A 22,435-nucleotide genomic window follows, 5' to 3' on the forward strand; every position below is an offset into this window, starting at 1 on the left:
CTTAGTGGGAGAAATAGGGAAAAGCACATTGATGCCATCTTTCTATAAGGAAATCTAGATGATAATGCATTTTAATAGAGATGGTAGTGCACATCCTTAACAGTTGTTTATCTTGCTTGAAAATAAGGCTAATTCAGGTGAAGAATTCAAAATTATAGAAGAGCTTCTCCCTTTAGAAGTGGTATAGAGGAATAGCTGTTTTTCTTAAGGTGTTATAAAGCTGTGTTCAGAAGAAAATGTAATTAGTTACCATTAACGCAATAATAGGTCCAACCCCCCCAAAAGGTAATAAGTATAATTGACCCCCTTGTCTTTTAAATTATGACTTTGCTTCTAAAGAATGAGATAACACATGAAATCACCTAACAGAGCAATTGACTAGATAGTTGTAGTTACGTAATAAATGTTGATGGACTCTGATTTCACTGATGAGGTTCGTCTGAATAGAGTGCATAGTCTGATCACCTGAGCAGGGTAGAGGAGGGTAGGGAGAAGGGGAGGAGCAATACTGTAGAAAGTTTAATTGGTAGTTTATTTTACAAGTTTTGAAGCACAGAGAGTTATGGAGAAAGCAGAGAAATATCAGTGAAATATCAAAAAAGGTTAACAGAAAATTTTTACTAATTAAAGAATGTTAAAAGGACAGTATTTATGAATATGGTAATCTGTGAGCTGCGAAGCTTCCTTCTTTTGAACTTTGTACTGATCTTGGAGGTACTACAGGTTATTACGTGACCTGTTAAGATGTTTTTACTTCAGTGCTTTAAAAAATAAGTATGTTCCCAGATGTCTCAATTGCTGGTAAGTGACTTGCTCTTACTTTTATTTTTAAATTTAAAATGAATTTTTGGGCTTTTTTCAAGACGCCCCTAAGCTTAATAACATGTTTTAGACTGTTTGTATCAAGGAACAAGGAAGCAAAAATGATTCACACGTAAGTATTTCAGGAAGCTGACAAGTGAGTAAAAATAATTGGGATTTTTTTTTCTTAGCTGTGACCTAAGTTCCTAGCAAAATATTTTTCCACTTTAAAAAGAAAGATTTGAATAATTGAATCTGCTTAAAAAATTAGACAATTTGAAACACTTATCTTGCATTAAAAATGTTTGTCACTTTATCCCTAGGTTCTATAAGCTGAATGTTAGACATCAGATCTTTAAATGTATTAAAAATTCTTTTTTAAAAACCACTTTGAAAGAAAAAAAAAGTAGCAGTATGGGAGGGGGATGATGATTTGGTGGATGTGGGTACTTTGGAAGGGTATCATTGTTATAAATTTAATGTCATCACATTATTTTTCTAGAAGAGTACTGATTTATTTTTTGAATATATTGATATTCCACTGTTCCCATCAAGAAGACATGCTATTTAAAGAAGTGCCAGTTGGGTTTTATATGCCCTTTATTTTTGAAAATCCTTTACTTTAGTTCTTTTGGGTAAACCTCAGTGATTTCTCCAAGTATTATGAAATGTATTCATGACAACAGTTTAGAAAACTACTTTTTAACAATTAAATTGAAGAAGAACATTTGGAGTTTGATTTATTGTCATTAATTGGAGATAGAGTAATGGAGAAAACAACTCTGTAGATAACAAAATACTAAATGAAAGTTAACATTACTTAGTTATTAGGAATCATAATAAAAACAGTAGAAGAAACATTAAAGTTATGTATAGTTATTTATGATAAATCATAGTACATATTCTGTTATAGTATATAAATTATTAAATATTTTACACACAGACTTGGGTTATTTTAGATAATATTCTGAATTCCATGTAGACTGTATTCAGTGAGTTAGAGAAATGGTTTAATGTTGGTAATGCCAGAAAAGATAGGTAAGGATTTAGGCTTGCTCACATGACTAAGACCTATCTTTTTCCAAATGCCCTATAACAATTTATAGGGCTGTTATTTGTGGTACACCGAATCTTTTATTAAAGAAAAAAAAAAAAAAGTAATACATATTGAAACAAAAATTCAAGCAATATAGAATATCTCTTGTGAAAAGAACATTTTTATCTTGTAACCCTCCCCCAACCTCCTTTGAGTCTTAGAAATTTGGTAGATAACATTCAAGACAATTTTCCAAAGAAAATGTTTTAAACTGGATTGCAATATATGTGCTCTTCTTATATTACTCTTCACACTGTAAATACAAGTTCAAGACATTATGTAAATCATTACCCAGGAATTAATCTGGAAAGTTAAATTCTAATTTTTCTCCTTAAGAGGTTAATATATTTTATGTCTGCTAAGATATCTCAAGATAGTTAAAACTAAACAGTTGTTTTTGAGCCACTTCTAAAACTCATGGCGACTTCATGTATGTCAGAGTAGAATTGTGTTCTGTGGAGTTTTCAATGACTGACCTTTTGAAAGTAGATTGCCAGGCCTTTCTTCCGAAGTGCCTCTGGCTGGATTTAAACCACCAACCTTTTGGTTAGTAGACAAGTGCTTAACTGTTTGTGTCACCTGGGGTCTTCTCAGGTTGGTTGCCACTATAGAAATAATTTAAACCAGGTATCAGGGAAGCTAGAGTACCAGAAGCTGGGTATCTGGGATATATTCTGGGCTTACTTCTTGGACAGCGCTCATTGCCTGTTTGTCCCTGCCATCTGTGGCTTCAAGGAGTCTAGGGGCTTTGAGAGAAGGATCTCCTATGCAGGCCTAATGTCTTTTGAGTCAGAGGATCATAGACAGAATAGATTCTCACTCCCTGCAGTTTTTATCCTGAGCCCTTTTTATCCTAGGGCTGAAAGCACAAATAAACTCAAAACCAAAACCTACTGCCATTGAGTTGATTCCGACTCATAGTGACCCTGTACGACAGAGTAGAGCTGCCCCAGAGTTTCTAAGGAGTGCCTGGTGAAAGCACAAATAGTATTTCTTAAATCAATAAAACTAGTATGAAAAAGTATGACCATGATAAATCATTAGAGATTTTCAATCCATTTATTGTGTGGTATGTTAGAAAGAATATGGTTAAGAGAACAGTTCTTAGTGTTTTCCTCTATACTTCACTTGCCTCTTGTTAACATTCATGAGGTAGAAAAAAGAAAGGAGTAGGATGCCACTGACAGTGAATGTACATAACTTTTTCCCCCTCTTTTCTTCCTCTGCCTTTTCCAGGCAGGGATGGGGAAGTTGAAATAGGGAGGCCATTTGTCCAAATTGGGAGAGACAACAATTATGTGGAGAAAAACAGATCTGGGGAGAAAATTAAATTTAGAATCTTTGAAACTGGACCTGCTGATATTATATCTGCCATTGTTGTTTTCCTTACTGATTTTGATATGTTCGCCTTCAGAGCATAGGATGCACTAATTTCATATTAAGGAGATTTTCTTTGGTCATTTTACTTTGGACTTAAGGATTTTTGGTAAATATCCAATTTAATTTAATCATAATAAAAGAAAAATCTAATAAGTGGTTAAGTGGTTAAGTGCTACAGCTGCTAACCAGAAGGCTGGCAGTTCAAATCTACCAGGTGCTCCTTGGAAACTCTATGGGGCAGTTCTCTGTCCTGTACGGTCACTATGAGTCGAATTTGACTCAGCGGAAATGGGTTTTTGAAGTAGTTCCTTCTAGAATCATTCTTTATATACTATTGCTTATATTCCAAAAAACAGAATAACTTTAGGAATAGCATAAAACTTTTTGTCAGGTTGGAAGCTTAGGTCAGTCATTTCTAGACTAGTTTTTAAAATGTGGACTAAAACTGACTTGGTCAAAGACAAAACAGCCTGCTCCTTCTTGTTTTTTATTAACATCACCTTTTTGTGTGCATCTTCTGGTTTATGTTTACATAAGGTAGGGGGTACTAGTTTTACATAACACTTCTGGAAATGCTGAATATTAAGTTAAATATAACTTAGTATATTCCTTAGATTTTAATTAGCATAAGAAGAACTATAACTCTTTTTAGGGATTTGGTGATTAGCTAACCTGTATCTTTCATTTGAGAAATATAAAGATAAAAAAAAAAGTAGCTACTGTCCTCTAATCTGAAGTCCCTGGGTGGTGCATATAGTTGGTTAATGGAAAGGCTGAAGGTTTGAGTTCATGCAGAAGTGCCCAGAAGAAAGGCCTAGTGATCTGTCTCTGAAAAAATTAGCCACTGGAAACTTTACAAAGCACAGTTCTACTCTGACACATACGCTGTGAGCTGTGGTTAGGCTGACAGCAACTGGTCCTCTAATCTGGTTTTTATTATTCTCTGTGACCTTTAACTCCGTAAAATGGAAGTTAATTGCTTTCTGTTTTCAAGCCATGATGCTGCACTAACCATGATCAGATAACCAAAACTGATAACCAAATATATCTATACATTAGATATATTACAATCTTAAGGAGTGATTTGCTAATTTTGTTGGTTATTGTCGTGCATTGAATTATGTCTCCCCCCCCCCCATGTGTGGATCAATTTGGCTAGGCCATAATTCCCAATATTTTGTGGTTGTCCTCCATTTTGTGATTGTAATTTTGTGTAAAAGAGGATTAGATTGGAAACCCTGCTGGTGTAGTGGTTAAGAGCTATGGCTGCTAATCGAACGGTCGGCAGTTGGAATCCACCAGGCACTCCTTGGAAGCTCTATGGGGCAGCTCTACCCTGTCCTGTAGGGTCGCTATGAGTCGGAATCAACTCGACGGCAACGGATTTGGTTTTTGGTTATGTAATACCACCCTTACCCATGTCACATCCCTGATCCAATGTGAAGGGAGTTTCCCGGGGGTATGGCCTGTACCACCTTTTATCTCTCTAGATAAAAAAGAAAGGGAAGTGAGCAGAGAGGGGTACCTCGTACCACCAAGAAAGCAGCACCAGGAGCAGAGTGAATCCTTTGGGCACAGGGTTTCTGTGCAGAGAAGCTCCTAGTCCAGGAGAAGATTGACAAGAAGGACCTTCCCCCAGAGCCAACAGACAGAAAAAGCCATTCTCTGGAGCTGACACCCTGAATTTGGACTTGTAGCCTACTAGACAGAGAATAAATTTCTCTTTGTTAAAGCTATTTACTTGTGGTATTTCTGTTATACCAGCACAGATGACTAAGACAGTTTATCTTTTTGGTTTGTTTTTGGGTTTTAGTTTAGTTTCTGGTTAGTGCACTCAGAGTTGAGTTCAAGCATTATGAGTTAATTATCATAATAGATGAAGAATAACTAGGTTTTTTCTAGACTTTTTTAGCTTACCCTTCTCCATTCACTTACATTTCTCACCCTATTCCTTATCTGTGAAACAAAACTAATCTATCTATCTATCTAGTACATTCTTATTTATGTGAGATTATCCATATTGTATGTTTTCTTGGCCAATTTTGTGTGACATTATCCACTGTAGAGTTGAGTTCAAGCATTTTGAGTTAATTATCATAATAGATGAAGAATAACTAGGTTTTTTCTAGACTTTTTTAGCTTACCCTTCTCCATTCACTTACATTTCTCACCCTATTCCTTATCTGTGAAACAAAACTAATCTATCTATCTATCTAGTACATTCTTATTTATGTGAGATTATCCATATTGTATGTTTTCTTGGCCAATTTTGTGTGACATTATCCACTGTGCAGGAAGCTTTCACATTTGGAGAATGATATTCAGAGTTTGCCTTGTCGATATATGATGGCATCTCTAAGTGAGGACTTTTTTTTTTTTTTTTTTTACTGAATCTCATTGAGTCACTTTCATAGTCAGGAAAGGAAGTTGGTAGAAAATAGATCCTAGATGGTACAATATATTTTATTAACTGGCCGATTAGGTAAAAAAGAATTAAAGGGCAGAGGAAGGAACACTGGAGGCCTTATTAAAGCTTCATAGGTACTCTGTAAAATTTGTTGTAGACAATAATAGCCAAAGGTTTTTTTCTGGGGGGGCAGGGCACTGTCTGTCTTTTTCAAACACAGTACAATTTGAGTTACCACCATAGAAGATTATTTATCTTTATCCTGATGTCTAATATCAGAATAATTTTATATTGTTGGAATACAGTTTTTTTTTGTTAGCTATACGTGTGGTAGATATCTTCTGGTTTTTCAGTTTGTGTTTTTACTTAATAGTTGGTTTCAATGAACAAAAATTCATAATTTTAATATCAAATGTATCAGTCTTTTCCTGTATGGTTTGTACTTTTTAATGTCTTAAGAAAATACTTGCTTAAGTTACAAAAGTATTTTTACTATGTCTTCTAATATTTTTAGTTTTATTTGATACATTTAAGTTTTTAATTCACCTGGGCTAGGTTTTGGGTATTGTGTGAGGTAGGGATCCAGTTTTATTCCCTATCCCCCAAATATGAAACGTTAGCCTTACGAGCACCATGTATCTAATAATAATACTTATGCTTTTTATTACCATTGGAGTAAGAACCTTTGCTGACTTCATACTCGTCGAGACTTCTGTTTAGCTGTCATGTGTGGTATGATCACATAGGTTATTTATAGTCTTTTCTGATTGATTGATGCATTCTTTGTGATTACTCAGTGCTTATGTACCACCAGTTTTTTTTTTGAAGGTCACCCCTGTTCTTATCCCTCTCTGAATCTCAGATGACTTAGAGCAGGGGCCATCAAACTACAGCCCATGGGCCAAATCAACGCCACCTGTTTTTATAAGGCCATGAGCTAAGAAAGTTTATAAATGATTGAGAAAAAATCAAGAGTAATAGTTTGTGACATGTTAAAAAATTATATGAAATTGAAATTTTAGTGTTCACAAATAAACTTATTGGAACATAGCCATGTTTTTATGACTTAGTAATATATGACTACATTTGCACTACAATGGCAGAATTGAGTAGTTGCAACAGAGAGTGTATGGCCTATAAATCCTAAAATATTTACTATCTAGGCCTTTATAGAAAAAAATCTGCCCAAACCTGACTTAAAATATACAGTGCTTATCTCTATATCTTAGGGTTACTTTGTGTGTTGGCATAAGGGTGGTGTTTCAGTCTCCCTTTCTTTACCTCCATTGCCAGTTCTGGTAAGATTTAAAGTCATAATGAGCCACTGGTACCAAAGTGTGTTGCATTCTTCAGATGTGTTTGGGCAGAGAACAAGGTTGAAAACTATGAATACTATGATTTATGTAACAGTCACTGTACCTGGTTTTATTTGAGAGTTTAAATAAAATACAATTTAATTAACCTATTTACTGATACTCCCTTTTATAGGAAATTAAGAGAGAGACAGAATCCAGGGATGACAATTTGCCCATCAAACGGGAAAGGCATGGGAATGTAGCAAGTCTTGTACAACGAATAAGCACCTATGGACTTCCAGCTGGAGGAATTCAGCCACATCCACAAACCAAAAACATCAAGAAGAGTATGTAAATACTTTCTTTTCTGTTTAATGTCATAAAAATAGAAGAATATTTTATAACCATTCATAAACAATGTTAAGAAAAAATAGCTCAGCCTTCTGCAGCAGACCACAGTAACTTTTTACTTCTTACATTATTAGATATTGGTCCAATCTTCATTTTTAGTTGTGTATAGTCAATAACATACTGATAGTCAAGCATGAGTAGCTGACAGTCTTCTATAGGAATTACAAGTTAAAATATAAGGCTTTATTATTAGTCTTACAGACCCCACTAAATGGTCAACACTTCGCCTCAGTTGCTTTCTAATACAGTTTATTTAACGGGACGCTACAATGTCTGCTGATCCTCACACAGTATAGATAGAAGAATTTTGATAGTCCTTTTTCTTTAGTGGTTAAACATATGAGCATATACAATGAAAACTTTGAGAGCTGGAACTCAACAGGACTGCTCATATTTTTCTGGATCTCACAGGTTTTCCACGTTTGAAAGGGTACAGTCTTACCACTTTTCTGTTGCATGTTTTAGTAGAAAATATTTGAGCTTTCCTTCTCTGACAGGTTTCTGCCTTACACAGGTTCTGGCTTTCGCAGGTTTCAAGTTTTCAAAGGTAACTGGCCTAGCAAAGTGCCTTTTAAATATTTTGCACTTTTGTAAATATGTTGAAAGAACAAAGCTAACTTGTCATGTGGAGACCACCATGTTTGAAATCAGATGGAATTGAGTTTGTCTTGTCACCTTGGACAGAACATTTAAATTCTCTTGAGTTTTATTAATATGTTAGAAAAGGCCAATACCTGATTTCACAGAGTTATTGTGAAGAGTAATCCAGTAGTTCAATAAACATTAATTCTGTGGCTGTTATTCATTATTCAATCCAAGTAATAGTAATTTTTCGTTTGTTATTTGCCAGACACCGAGCTCTGGGCTGCTGGTGAGACATTGGTAAAGAACACAGATAATGTTACTTTTCTCAAAGAACTTATAGTCTTAGGAAAGATTTATTTAAAAAGTACAAAACATTCAACATGTATGAAGGAGTACAAGATTCTATGGGAGCAGATAACCAAGTGTTTTAATACAGTAGAACCTGAAGCCCCTTGAGAGATTGAGTGCTTATTACTATTTTCAATTTGATTTGATAAGCAGTAAATAAATATTTAATCACATATACCTTAGATTAGTGGCTTTGAAATTGTTGTCTGTAAATCCCTTGTGATACTGAGTAGTCTATAACAAAGACATTTTGTTTATATAGATTTCACAAATTGGAAATTTAAGACAGTTTATGATTTTTATGGAGTCCCTTTATATCTCTAATAACTTGTTACTTTCTGTGCCACTGTCTGTTAAATTTGAGGAAACCTCTGCTCTCTGAGTTACATCATATTTTGATAATTGTTATGAAGAGGGAACAGGTTTTCTGACACTGACATAAACCAATAAAAAAGATTTTATGAGTTCTTTATTCCCCAGAAAATGCAGTGCCTAAACAGTTTAGATATTACCCACACTGCTTTCACTCCACTCTCTGAAAATGGACAGTTTCAGTTGCTCTGATGGTCTTGGACTCTGTAAAAACGGCATGGGGAAGGTGTCTGACCTCCTCCAAAACCCTACAAGGGGGAGGGAGAACCAAAATGAACAGCGCAGGGCTGATGCCCCTGAGGTGGAGGCCAGACAAGCCTCCTCTCTACCATCTTTATTAATTCTGATGCCAACCGTCCCTCCTACAGCACTCCCTACTGGGTTCAATAATTCATGGCAATGGCTATGTGGAACTCGCAGACTGTACTCACAATTATGGGGTTTATTAGGGAAGTAACAGTTACAATTGAGGCTCAAGAACTCTCAGGATACAGTTCTTCCATCAGGATAGCCTCTCCCCAGCTGTGCTCACAGGCATGCCTCTCCCTGGCCCTCAGTCTCTGCTCAAAGGCACTCAGCTTTCTCACTCCGTGGGCTGGGAAGCGCACTACACCATCTCCTGCTGCTGGGTCTCTGCTGCTGCGTCTGTCCTGCTGGTCTCTCCTTCCTTGATGGTGGTGGGCTCCCCTCCTCTGTTCTGAAATTGGCTCTCTTTAAGGCAAAACTGACCAATCCTTTTGGTAGGCCGCAGTTACCCTATCACACAATCACCTGGGTAGAGTTACAAGCCCATGGCTAGAAAGGCTACACACAGAAGTAATCGCACTACAGACTTTGAACGTCTGTTTGCTCAGGGGACAAAAAAGCAGAGTATGTCCTCATCCTGCAGCTTAATATCTATATGGAATTTCTGTGTACAGGGAGAAATTTTTTTTCTTTCTTTTTTTTTTTTTTTGTGCTTTAGATGAAGGTTTACAGACCAAAAGTAGTTTCTCATTTAACAGTTAATACACACAGTTTTGTGACCGGGGTTGCCAACCCCCCCACTTGTCAACAGTCTCCCCTCTTCAGCCTTCAGTTTTCCATTTCCATTCTTCCAGGTTTCCTGTCCCCTCGTGCATTCTTGTCCTTGCCCCTGGGCTGGTGTGCCCATTTAGTCTCGTATACAGGTTGAGCTATGGGTATTAATGTTTATCGGCCTGCCTAATCTTTGACTGAAGGGTGAACCTCAGGAGTGACTTCAGCACTGAATTAAAAGGGTGTCCGGGGGCCATACTCTTGGGGTTTCTCCAGTCTCTGTCAGACCAGTAAGTCTGGTCTTTTTTTGTGAGTTAAAATTTTGCTCTACATTTTTCTCCAGCTCTGTCCTGGGCTCTCTATTGTGATCCTTGTCAGAGCAGTCAGTGGTGGTGATGGCCAGACATCATCTAGTTGTGTTGGACTCAGTCTGGTGGAAGCTGTGGTAGTTGGACTATTCTTTATGTCTTTGGTTTTCTTCATTCTCCCTTGCTCCAGACAGGGTACAGGGAGAAATTTTAAGCCCGTAGAAGAGTTATGATCTCTGCCAATAGTAAAATCCTGTTACAGCTTTCTTTAGCTTTAGTGAACTACAAAGGGACAAATTTCTTTTGAAGTAGAGGCTAGACAGAAAGCTTCAAGATTATAAATATTTTATTCATTTTTGTCTCCTAATAGGAAAGGACATAGTAAATTTCACCTTCCTTAAGAACATTGGACAAAAGTCTTCTTGTTAAAAGGAAAAACCATTAAGTAGTTGGTTGCAGAGGCTTAAACTTTTTCCTAAGGATCGTTTATAACTTGTTTTTAGATGCATGTGTTGAAAGGACTAAATTGGTCATTTGGTATCAGCTCACATTTAAAACAGGATGCAGGTTGTTTTTGCCTTCCTGTTATTTATGTATTATTGTTTACATTTATTAGATCTGAATTTTTTTGTTCCTATTAGTTTACATCATATCCCTAATTCACAAAATAAATAATTTATTCAAAGGTGGCTCATTGCTGGGTTAAATAGTGGTGGAAACTACTAACCAATATTATACTAATATTTTCAAAACAAAATAGAACAAAAATCCAGAATTTTTGTAAAGGTCAATAGCGCAGTGTGAATGTTCAATTTAAATCTGTGTGCAGAGAGAAGTGAATCTGTATGTGTACTGATTTTGTCTAAACAACTGAAAAGGAGAGGTTTAAATAGTATGATCTTGAATGTCTAGAAACTGGTTTTTATTGGACTAGTAAGCCATTTTTCCCTAGTTACCTATGTGTTGATTTTTTTAGTAGAACTTAGTCATGAAACCATTGAAACTTTTGCTATCATTTCTCAGTTAAACATGGTAACTTCTCAGGTTAAACAAACAGGTATTTTCTAGAGCAAGCACAGAATAGTGTTTCCCAGGATAAAGTTGATTACTATAGTTGCTAAAGTTAAAGAGATCGAATTTACACTTTTTATACCAAATACAGGTACAAGACACATTATTGCTGAGGTGCTTGCAAAATCAGTCACAATGATAAGAGCAGTTTATTTTGCTTAGAAAGTAAAAAAAAAAAAAAGTGTCTTTTGGCATCACAAATCTAAACGGCATTCAGTGTGAAGTGTTAGTAGTTATTTCACTTTACATTTGGAAGAAATTGACGCCAGATGTGAATCTACTTTTGGTGTGCGTGAGGGAAGACATCGGTGCTTGCTTTGTTTTCCTTATTACTGGAAACTCGCGCTGCAGAAGTGTTGTTGCATCTAGTTAATAATTATTTTGAATGTAAAAAATACATAGTGATTTGTAGTGATGGATGACTAGTGTGTGTACTGAAAGAAACGATGTTACTACGTGGAAAATTAGCGACAAGACTGCCAGGCTGCCCAGTGTTCTATTCCTAGAGAACAGTTGGTGGTAAACGGTATGCCTCCTGATGTGGAGTGAGTGCTGAGGAAAACAATGAAAATTCTGAATACTGTCAAATTGTGGCCACTGAATATGAATCTTTGCATCATACATTTTTTTTTTTGAAAAAATGGGCATGTATGTACGTTCAGGCTCTGCTTTTTGACACTGAAATATTCTGACTCCTAAGGAGAAAAAGACTCATTCAGATGATTCCGGCCCAACCCCGAAGCCCTTAGATGAATGGGGTAGGGTATTCTAATTTTCTCTTTTGAAAATTTGTAAGAATAATTATACAGTGAACATAGTGCTCTCTTCGTCTAAATTTGCTGATAACACTTGCCACATTCACTTTATCTACAGCTACATTACTTTACTGAATATGGTGAAAGTACTTTGTAAGACATGACACATCATCCCTAATCACACGAGAATTTTTTTTCCCTAAGATTTTGAGTGTCTTACTCAAGGGGTACATCTCAGCAATATATCTAGTATTTTGAATAGCTTGAATCTTTCATTTAATGGGCTAAATATTATAATCTTTTTATTGAGGAGGAGAAGAGAAAGAATTTTTAAAGAAGATTCACCTGTGTAGTAAATGTCCAAGTCGTTGTGTTTCTTAACATTTGTTGATTTGCTTTGCTTTTTGGAGAAGGAAATTCATGAAAACTTTTTGACACATTAAAAATTTAAATGTTACAATAAAACCTGAAGCTATTTCTTTCTAGACCCAAATAGAACTAAAAAGTGGATCAGGAATCCTTTTACTGCTTTTTCTGAAGGTTAAGTGTTTATAACCTTCCAGCTTCTGAGTGTGGCATACTCTTCATTTTAGCATTTGATGGAAGGATTAAAACAACAGTCTTCAATGAGAAATAGTTCCATAGTTTAAGAACTCTGTTTGATCTGAATATTTAGAACTATTTTTCAGAACCATAAAATACTTAAAATTTTTGATGACCTACAATTGAAAAATAAGGTATTTTCTGTTTCAGTAGAAAGAGAATAAGAAAAACAATGATTTAAATGATTGCCAAATTTCAGTTTTTTAAAATATAAGGCATTTCTGAAAAGTTTTTTTGAAATTTTTGAACACTTATTTACTTAACGCCTTATCACCTGAGGGTACCAAGATCATGAGAAACACTGTTAGTGTAAGACACTTAAATCTGTCAAGTAAAGCTGGGTCTGGATCCTGAGTCAGAACTTAGTCTAGCTGGGGAAAAACATCAAACTGCTGTAAAATAAGGATGATACTAATAATTACCTCATATGATTTGTAGGTATCATGACATGAAAAGTACTTATTGTAAAAAGTGCTTGATAAATGCTTGTAATTGCTATTATAATATTTTATTCTATTAACATTCAGAGGCATACATAATGTGCAGTGATGATTCAAATGAAGAGACAGTTCTATAGTGGGGTTGTCTACCAAGGTGTGTATAAGCTGCTGCTTGAAGTACGATGTGTGATACACATCGAGACTGGGAAATAAGGCATTTTAGGTAGACTTGTTACCTTTGACAAAGATGCAGAGGTAAGCAAGGACATGGTATTTTCAGGAAATAAGGATCAAATGTGGCTAGATTGTTTGAGCTGTGTTACTGTGTAAAGGAGGTGGCATGATATAGTGTAAAGGTAATAAATAGGTTTAGGAGTCAGAAGTAGGTATAATTCTAGTTTTGCCTGTTTTTAACTCTACGATCTTGGGCAGATTATTTAACTTCTGAGTTTCTGTTTTCCTTATCAGTAAAATGAAGTCTTTATGATCTGTTGTCTGGTAAACATTTGTGAAATACTTCACAGTAGTAGTGGGACTTAAAAGACATGAAGTATGTCCCTGTTTGGGTATATATCCTTCATTCTCTCCCTTGTTAATATCTTTACTTATAATTTCTTTATAGATCTGTAAAGCTGTGTGGAGGTAACTTATGATAAGAAAATACTAGTCATAGTTATTTTTAAAAATTAACCTAATTTCTTATATTGGTAGTTTGTATCGGTAACTGTTCTCCGGCTCCCCCCCCCCCTTTTTTTGTACTTAGCATGGGTTCTGATACATTTCGAAATTTCATAAATACTTATTGACCAATATGTATAGGTAAAGGACCCCTGGTGGCAGAATGGTTTAGTGCTTGGCTGTTAAACGAAAGATTGGCAGTTCAAACCCATCAGCCACCCCGCGGGAGAAAAGTCCCAGCGATCTTCTCCTGTAAAAATTACAACCCAGGAAACCCTAGGGACAGTTCTACTTTGTCTTATAGGGTTGCTATGAGTTGAATCAACTCGATGCCACACAACTACACCATCCACATCTGTGGGTAGACTGTGTGTGTAATTTGAAATGTGAAAAATCTCCAAATTCCTTTATGTTACCAGTTAAATTAACAGGTGAATTTATTATAGGCCAAACCACAAAGACCCAAACCTGTTGCTTGTCAAGTCAATTCTGACTCATAGCGACCCTATAGGACAGAACAGAGCTGCCCCATAGGTTTCCAAGGAGCAGCTAATGTATTCGAACTGCTGACCTTTTGGTTAGCAGCAGAGCTCTTAACCACTGCACCACCAGGGCTCCTCAATATAGGCAGTCACCTTAATTTATAAGTGAACAGTATTTTAAGTAGGGAATCATGTGAAAATTTTTTCTTTTTTTAAATAAGTGACACACATTTTGTGGTAGTAATGGGAGTTGTTAAGATGCTTTTTTCCAGTGTGGCAGTTTCTTGTGAAAAATGGAAAACACTCTGGAGAATTATGCTTAAGGTGAGATGAAAAAAAGTCAAGCATAGCTTTTTGTTAAAATGTAACGAGATCACTCAGTTAATTTACATGCTTTGAAGGGGGTTAATTAATACTCTTTGTTCATCTTAACTCTGATTTTAAAAGATATTGATACTTATTAAAAAAATAAATCATTTTTTAAAGAATTATCAGAAAGATGGAAAGGATTTCCTTCTTTGAAGAGCACCTTAGCAAAATAAATTTTTTTCTTTGCAATAATATTGTTTTTCCCTTGTCTATGAAGTGCTAACTGCAGAGAACACATTTATGAACAAATTTTTTCAAAGCCACTGCATCAGTTTGCAAAAAAGTACTTAGAAACAATTTTTATCTCTAGTGTAAGGGATGAGAAGCTTTCCAGCAGTAGGCATAAAACTCTTCTAGTATGCGGTCGAGTCTATTCCAACACATAACAACCCTATACAACAGAGTAGAAATGCCCCATAGCGTTTTTTTTTTAATCTTTACAGGAGGAGATAGCCAGGACTTTTGCCCACAGAATGCCTGGCGGGCTCTAACCACCGACCTTTTGGTTAGCAGCCAAGTGCTTAACCATTGCACTACCAGGGCTCCTTTTGTGTAAAACTGCTATTCTTTAATTATTACTTAAAATTTTACCCTGACAACTGATGGAAGGTGACATTTGAAAAATTTTGTTGTGAACTCTAGGCTAGTTTTAAAATCATGAGCAGGATTTAGCTTGTTTAGTTTCTTTTATTGTAGAGCTTTTTTTTTTTTTTTTTTTAAATCAGATGTAATTGTGAATTTCTTTAGGAAGCACAGGGAAAGCCTATTGCTAAAGTGAAACCTCCAGTATCACTGTTTCTTATTTGGAAGTTCTTGATTCTTCTGATTGTCATGTCTGTTTTTCACCTTTGCCAGGCTGTTGGTTGCCTTTAATTCACCTTCTTTTTTTTATGTTATTTTGGGGGTTCAATTAGATTTATTTTTTGTCCTGACAAACAGTTGCATAGATTCATATCATGTTGGAGCTAAAGTAACTGTAATAGTTATCTAGTCCAGCTCTTTTATAGTTAAGGAAATTGATTCCTAGAGACTTTAGGTTAAATAACTGGCTATAGCTCCTCACCAGAAGGTCAGCAGTCTGAATCCACCAGGAGCTCCTTGGAAACTCTATGGGGCAGTTCTACTCTGTCCTGTAGGGTCGCTATGAGTCAGAATCAACTTGACGGTAGCAGGTTTGGTTTTTCTGTTTAACTGGTTATTGACAGCTAGTACTGAAACCCAAGTCTTCTGACTTCCAAGCCAGTGATGTTTCTATTGTTGATGGAGTCTTTCTTTACCGTGTAAAGTTTATTTGGAGATGGCTTATGACCGTGGTTTGATGCAGTAGAATTCTACTTAGCTAGATTACTTCTCAGGATGATTCTTCTTTGCTAGTAAAAAGTCTCCTTAGAATCTTATATTTGGTGTTGTTAGGTACTGTCGAGTTGGTTCTGCCTCATAGCGACCCTGTGTACAGTAGAAGGAAACACTGCCCAGTCCTGTACCATCCTCACGTTGCTATGCTTGAGCCCATTGTTGCAGCCACTGCGGCAGTCTGTCTCACTGAGAGTATTCCTCTTTTATGCTGACCTTCTGCTTTACCAGTATGATGCCTCTCTCCAGGGACTGGTTCCTCCTGATAATATGACCAAAGTATGTGAGACGAAGTCTTGTCATCCTTGCTTCCAAGGAGCGTTCTGGCTATACTTCTTCTAAGACAGACTTGTTTGTTCTTTTGGCAGTCCATGTTATATTCACTATTCTTTACCAATACCATAATTTAAAGGCACTGATTGTTCTTTGGTCTTCCTTATTCTTTGTCCATCTTTCACATGCATGTGAGGCAGTTGAAAATACCATGCCTTTGATTCTTCAAAGTGATGTCTTTACTTTTTAACACATTTTTAAAAGAAGTCTTTTGCAGCAGATATTCCTAATGCAATAAATAGTTTTGATTTTTTGACGGCTGCTTCCACGGCTGTTGATTGTGGATCTCAGTAAGATGAAATTCTTGACAACTTCAGTCTTTCCTCCATTTATCATGATGTTGCTTATTGGTCCAGTTGTGAGGGTTTTTGTTTTCTTTATGTTGAGGTATAATCCATACTGAAGGCTGTAGTCTTTGACCTTCATCAGTAAGTGCTTCAAGGCCTCTTCACTTTCAGCAAGCAGGGTTGTGTCATCTGCATATCACAGGTTGTTAATGAGTCTCTTCCAATCTTGGTGACACCTTCTTCTTCACATAGTCCAGCTTCTCAGATTATTTGCTCAGCATACAGATTGAATAAGTATGATGAAAGGATACAGTCCTGACGCATGTCCTTCCTGATTTTAAATCATGCAGTATCCACTTGTTCTTTTTGAACAACTTCCTCGTCATCTGTGTACAGGTTTCTCATGAGCACAATTAAGTGTTCTGGAGTTCCCATTCCTCACAGTGTTGTCTATAATTTGTTTTGATCTATACAGAGGAATGCCTTTGCATAGCCAATAAAACACAGGTAAACATTTTTCTGGTATTCTCTGCTTTCATCAAGATCCTTCCTATATTAGCAACTCCCATTTCATTGGTAAAATTGTTTCTTTGATCTAGACTATCTGCCACCTTTTTCCCACCTTCTTGCATCTTGTTCATCTTTCATTGTATAACTGCTACCGTGTTTTCTTCAAAGCCTTCCACATCTGCTCCAGTTCAAACCTCCCCTTTCTATAAAATTTTAGGATATGGGGCCCTGGTGGTACAGTGGGTAAGTGTTTGGCTGCTAACCAAAAGGTTAGCAGTTTGAATCCACTAGCCACTCCTTGGAAACCCTATGGGGTCGCTATGAGTCGGAATTGACTGGATGGCAACGGGTTTGGTTTTGGTTATTTAAAATAGTACCCAGCTGGCACAAATGGCTTTCTCTTTGCTGCTAACTGAAAGGTTGGTAGTTCAAACCCACCCAGTGGCACCACAGAAGAAAAGGCCTGGTGACCTATTTCTGTAAAGATTACAGCCAAGAAAACTCTACAGAGCCATTCTGCTTTGTAACACATGGGGCTAGCATGATTTGGAACCAACTCACCAACACAAGACAACAACAACAAAGTATTTTACTATCTTATTGTATATTCAGAAACCCTGGTGGTGTAGTAGTTAAGTGCTATGGCTGCTAACTGAGAGGTCGGGAGTTCAAATCTGCCAGGCACTCCTTGGAAACTCTATGGAGCGGTTCTACTCTGTCCTATAGGGTCGCTATGAGTCGGAATCGACTCAACGGCAGTGGGTGTTGTATATTCACTTGCTGATACTAGTGCTTCATGTGCATATTTCCTGTCTCCTCAAGTCCTGTTAGTTCCTTAAGTATGCATTTAAATTATTAAGACAAATTTTGTTACAATTTTTGCTGGTAGGGATGGGGTTGATAGAATGTAGGCACTTGGATGATATTGGTTGATGTTCCTGCCATTTGTTAATTCAGAAATATTTATGAATACCTTTAGGTTTACTGTAAGCCAGGCACTATGCTAGATGCCCTGGTGGCACAGTGATTAAGAGCTATGACTGATAACCAAAAGGTCAGCAGTTCAAATCCACCAGCTGCTCCTTGGAAAATCTATGGGGCAGTTCTACTCTGTCCTATAAGGTCACTGTGAGTCAGAATTGACTTGAAGACAACAGGTCTGGTGTTTTTTTGTATGTTAGATGAGTTTGTTAACAGAGCAGTTGACAAACTGAATGCCCAGTTTTCTTTATCCTACAGAGTAGAGGGGATACATGCAAGAAAATGTCATTATGATAGAATGAAAGGGAAAAAAAGTCAATTGTCAATAGAAGGCAGGTTGTTGAAGCCAATAGGGCAAGTACAGAATGCTGTGGAAGCACAAAGGAAGAGTACCTAAGAAGGCTATCTGGAGAAAATGCCTTCTAACCTGAGGTTATGATGAGTTGAAGGCAGACAAAGGTGGGCTTCCAGGATGAAGGTAAAGTGTACCTGGCTGAAGAAAAGTATATTTAATTCTCAGAAGGAATAGGGCATGCCATTTTCAAGAAATTAAAGGTCAGTGTGACTAGATCATCGTAAGTATTTCTAGACTTTGATCAGGAAGTAGAAAATCACTGTCCTGTAAAATTTATTTATGATTAATTTGTTGTACCAACAGTGTCTTTTATGGTCTGTATTTCTAGTCTGAGAATTGTCAGTGGATATTTTGCTTTTGTGTAATTGGTGGGATCAGATGTGTAAATAGATTTCATTGCCAGGAGCCTTAGATCCTTTTTGTGTTGGTTTGAATTGATTTGAAGATGAATAGACTAGTATGGGAGCTGAATGGAAGCTAACTAGGATTGATTGTGGTTAGCTGTTTAAAATGCTTATATGTTCTCTTTTTATTCATTCACTTGAGCCCTGTGAATGTAAATACAGTATGTAAATAAAGATGCTATTGTTTATTTTAATGATCTTTCAACGTGTAAGTTTTTATTATATCCTTCTTTTAGAGACCAAGAAACGTCAGTGTAAAGTTCTCTTTGAGTACACTCCACAAAATGAGGATGAACTGGAGCTGAAAGTGGGAGATATTATTGATATTAATGAAGAGGTAAGGAAAACATGTGTTAGAGATACAGCAGCAATTAGAATTGATGCTCTGAGAAACGTGCTTTGTAACAATATTTTTTTCTATGAGAATTTTTGCACATTTTATTGTTTTTAACATAAATTTTAAGATACAGACTTTAAAATGGATCTTTAATGATTTTATGTAAGATTGTATTATCTGTAGAAATAAAGCTTTAAACATCTTTGCTATACCTAATATTTGTCTACTGTATTTGAATCTCTTACCTTTAGGAATAAAAAAATTTTTTTTCCCTAAAATTTGATGCAATCAAAGTAGCTAAGCCCATAAATAAGCCTTTCCTTTGATTCTGAATTCACTACAGGTATGAAGCAGTGAAATAGAAGGAATTTTTTCTAAGTTTTAATATCATAGAATGAGATTTTAAAAATATTTTAAAAATATCTTGTCACACCTCTGCTTTTACTATTGAAAGACTATTAAAGTTTTATTTGGCAATTGAAGATCTCATTTTCAGAGTGTATGTATTGATATCATATATTGTTGGAAAGATTGATTTTTGTGTCCTAATGCCATGTAACAATTTATCACTAATGTTTATGTTTAGGTCAACTTCTGATGTGTTTATATAAAAAATAATTCTGTTTTATTTCCATCAACACTTATTGAGTCTGAATTATGTCCTAAGCATTGTGCTAAGTGTTTCACATTTATCATTTCCTTTGAACTTTTCAACAACCTAATGAGATAGGAAATTTTATGCCCATATTACATATGAAGAGATTGAATCAGAAGATAAGTAATTGCCTGTTCTAGTTACTGTTGTATAAAAAACCACCCCAAACTTAGTGGCAAAGACCAACAGTTTCATTAAGCCCATGGGTTGTGTGGGTCAGAAATTCAGGAGGAGCACAGCAGAGATGTGCATCTCTGTTCCATGATGTCTGGGTGTCTCAGCTGGAAAGACTCAAGGCACACGACTGAAATCATAGGAAAGTCCTGTCAATCACATGGTTGGTGCCTTCAGGGCTTGAAGACTAGGACTGCTGATCCAAGAGCTGTTGTCTTAGCTTTGTTACAATATGGGGGCCTTAAGCTCAGGATAGTTGAACTTTTTACACAGCCATTCAGGGCTTCATTTCAGAGAATGTGTTGATAACTGTGCTGCCTTTTATAATTTAGCCTTGGAAGTGATAACAGCATCATTTTCAGCACATTCTGTTGGTCACAAATGCATCATAAGCCACATAGATTGAAGGAGAAAGGGACGGAGATCACCGCTTCTTGGTAGGAGAAGTGTCAAAGGTCACATTGTAGATGATTATGTGGGATGGGATATTTTGTTGCAGCCATCTTTGCCCAAATCCATGTGCTGAGTATGCAGGTGAGTCAGAATTTGAACTCAGGCAGCCTGTTTTTGGAGTTAGTATTCTTTACCCTTATACTACTTTTTCTTCGAAGAATTCGTTAATCAAATAACACTAACTGCCTAGTTGCCACCAGTTTGAAGTTCCATGTACAGATAATAGTCTGCTCTTGTTTCTCTCTCTCTCCTGTCCCAGTTTGATCTACAGACCCTCAATCACACCTGGTTTGAATCACTCCCAATTCTTCAGTGCCTCCTGAAGTCTACTAAAAAGTCTGAACTCCTCACACTTACTGCCTTCTCCTTATTCTTGCAAACAGTTTGTATTTCAGCTCCATCTTCCATGAATTAATCCTTTATTTTTTTCTTTTTTTTAATTGTTCTTTAAGTGAAAGTTTACAGACAAGTCAGTCTCTCATACAAAAATTTATATACACCTTGCTATGTACTCCTCCTAGTTGCTTTCCCCCCAATGAGAGAGCACATTCCCTCTCTCCACCCTGTATTCCACCTGTCTGTTCAGTCAGCTTCTGTCTGCCTCTGCCCTCCCACCTCCCCTCCAGACAGGAGCTGCCCACATAGTCTCCTGTGTCTACTTGAGCCAAGAAGCTCACTCCTCACCAAAATCATTTTCTATCTTATAGTCCGGTCCAGTCCCTGTCTGAGAAGTTGGCTTTGGGAGTGGTTCCTGTCTTGGGCTAACAGAGGGTCTGGGGACCCATGACCTCTGGAGTCCTTCTAGTCTCAGTCAGACCATTAAGTCTGGTCTTTTTACGAGAATTTTAATCCTTTATTTTTTATGCCACCACATTTTTTCCCCATGCTTTTTACCCCTAAAACTCTTATTCAACCTTTAATATGCAACTCTTTCATCATTTCTTTTTAGGAGTCCCTTTTTTGATTCTTTCAAACCCCTCCTCTATGCTGCTACACCGTTCTGTGGATACTTTCCTGGAGCACCTCCTATAACTACCTGCATATTTTTGTTGTCTTCTTCTGTTTTTCAAGGACATGGATTTTATGCAAATTTGTATCTTTAGTGGTGAACACTGGCTCATACATATTGAGTGCCTGTTGGATGAATAACTTATTAAAAGTTTGCTTTGTAATTCTAATGAGGTAGAAAATTTAAAAAAATACTTTAAACAGAAAATGAGCTTTTTTTGCAGCTGCGACAGCATATGTACTTACTGCTGCTAAGTGAATTTTCACAGTGAACAGTTTACTTTAAAAAAAAAAAAAGATTTTACACATTAAATCATCTTAGCATCCCTAGCAGAAACTATTTAAACACTTATTAAATATTTAATTGAATAGCTTTATGGAAATTATGTAACCTTGTTATTAATGGGCGCTGGGTTATTAACGGGTGTAAATATTTTTTTCTAAAGAGTTTGGTTTATGAAACTAATTCTGGTTAAAGGGCATGGGAGGGGAGCTTAGTAGAGCCAGGCACCTGGATTTTTAAAAATAAGTGATTCTTCTGTTAAGAATCACTGTTTGAATAAAAGGCTTAGTGATTTTCTCTGTGAATTAGGAAGCTATATTCTTATATTCATCAGCCTTTTCAAATCACAAATTTCCAAATACCTTAAATACTATTTGTTATAAACTGGGACTCAGTAGTGTTTAAGAAGGTGAAATTCCGGAATAATCTAGTTCTTGCTGTTAAAACATAACACCTGGTTATCTGATATTTTCATGGAAATTACTTCATAGATGGCAGTTGAGTACAAGTTCTCATTGTGAGCGCTATTGATGATGATTTATTCCATGTAATTCAATCCATTTAGATTTAGCTTAATATATACTTTTTCCTTGTTGTGTTTTCTTATAGTTTTAAAGGTTGTATCACCAACTTTTTGCTTATTCCTTTATTTAGCCTATTTTTCTCATAGGAAGAAGACTTTTACTTAAAGTACCCTTTTATTATTCTTGAATTGTGAACTCTTTCAGGTAGAAGAAGGCTGGTGGAGTGGAACCCTGAACAACAAATTGGGATTGTTTCCCTCAAATTTTGTGAAAGAATTAGAGGTAACAGATGATGGTGAAACTCATGAAGCCCAGGAGGACTCAGGTAGACTATTTGAACAATTTAAATTGATTTAAATA

At 36.3% G+C, this 22,435-nt stretch overlaps 1 protein-coding gene across 2 annotated transcripts in view; it reads left to right on the forward strand.

The window, feature by feature from the left end:
- Positions 1–22,435, forward strand: part of CD2AP (CD2 associated protein) — a 145,683-nt gene that overhangs the window by 62,530 nt on the left and 60,718 nt on the right. For both annotated transcript variants that reach the window (XM_049893810.1, XM_049893818.1), the window contains exons 3-5: positions 7,173–7,326; positions 18,878–18,978; positions 22,280–22,400. In XM_049893810.1, the coding sequence (XP_049749767.1) occupies positions 7,173–7,326; positions 18,878–18,978; positions 22,280–22,400 (376 nt within the window). The remainder of the gene's footprint in view (positions 1–7,172; positions 7,327–18,877; positions 18,979–22,279; positions 22,401–22,435) is intronic.

Source organism: Elephas maximus, chromosome 1 (assembly GCF_024166365.1).
Source record: "Elephas maximus indicus isolate mEleMax1 chromosome 1, mEleMax1 primary haplotype, whole genome shotgun sequence".
Classification (NCBI taxonomy): domain Eukaryota; kingdom Metazoa; phylum Chordata; class Mammalia; order Proboscidea; family Elephantidae; genus Elephas; species Elephas maximus.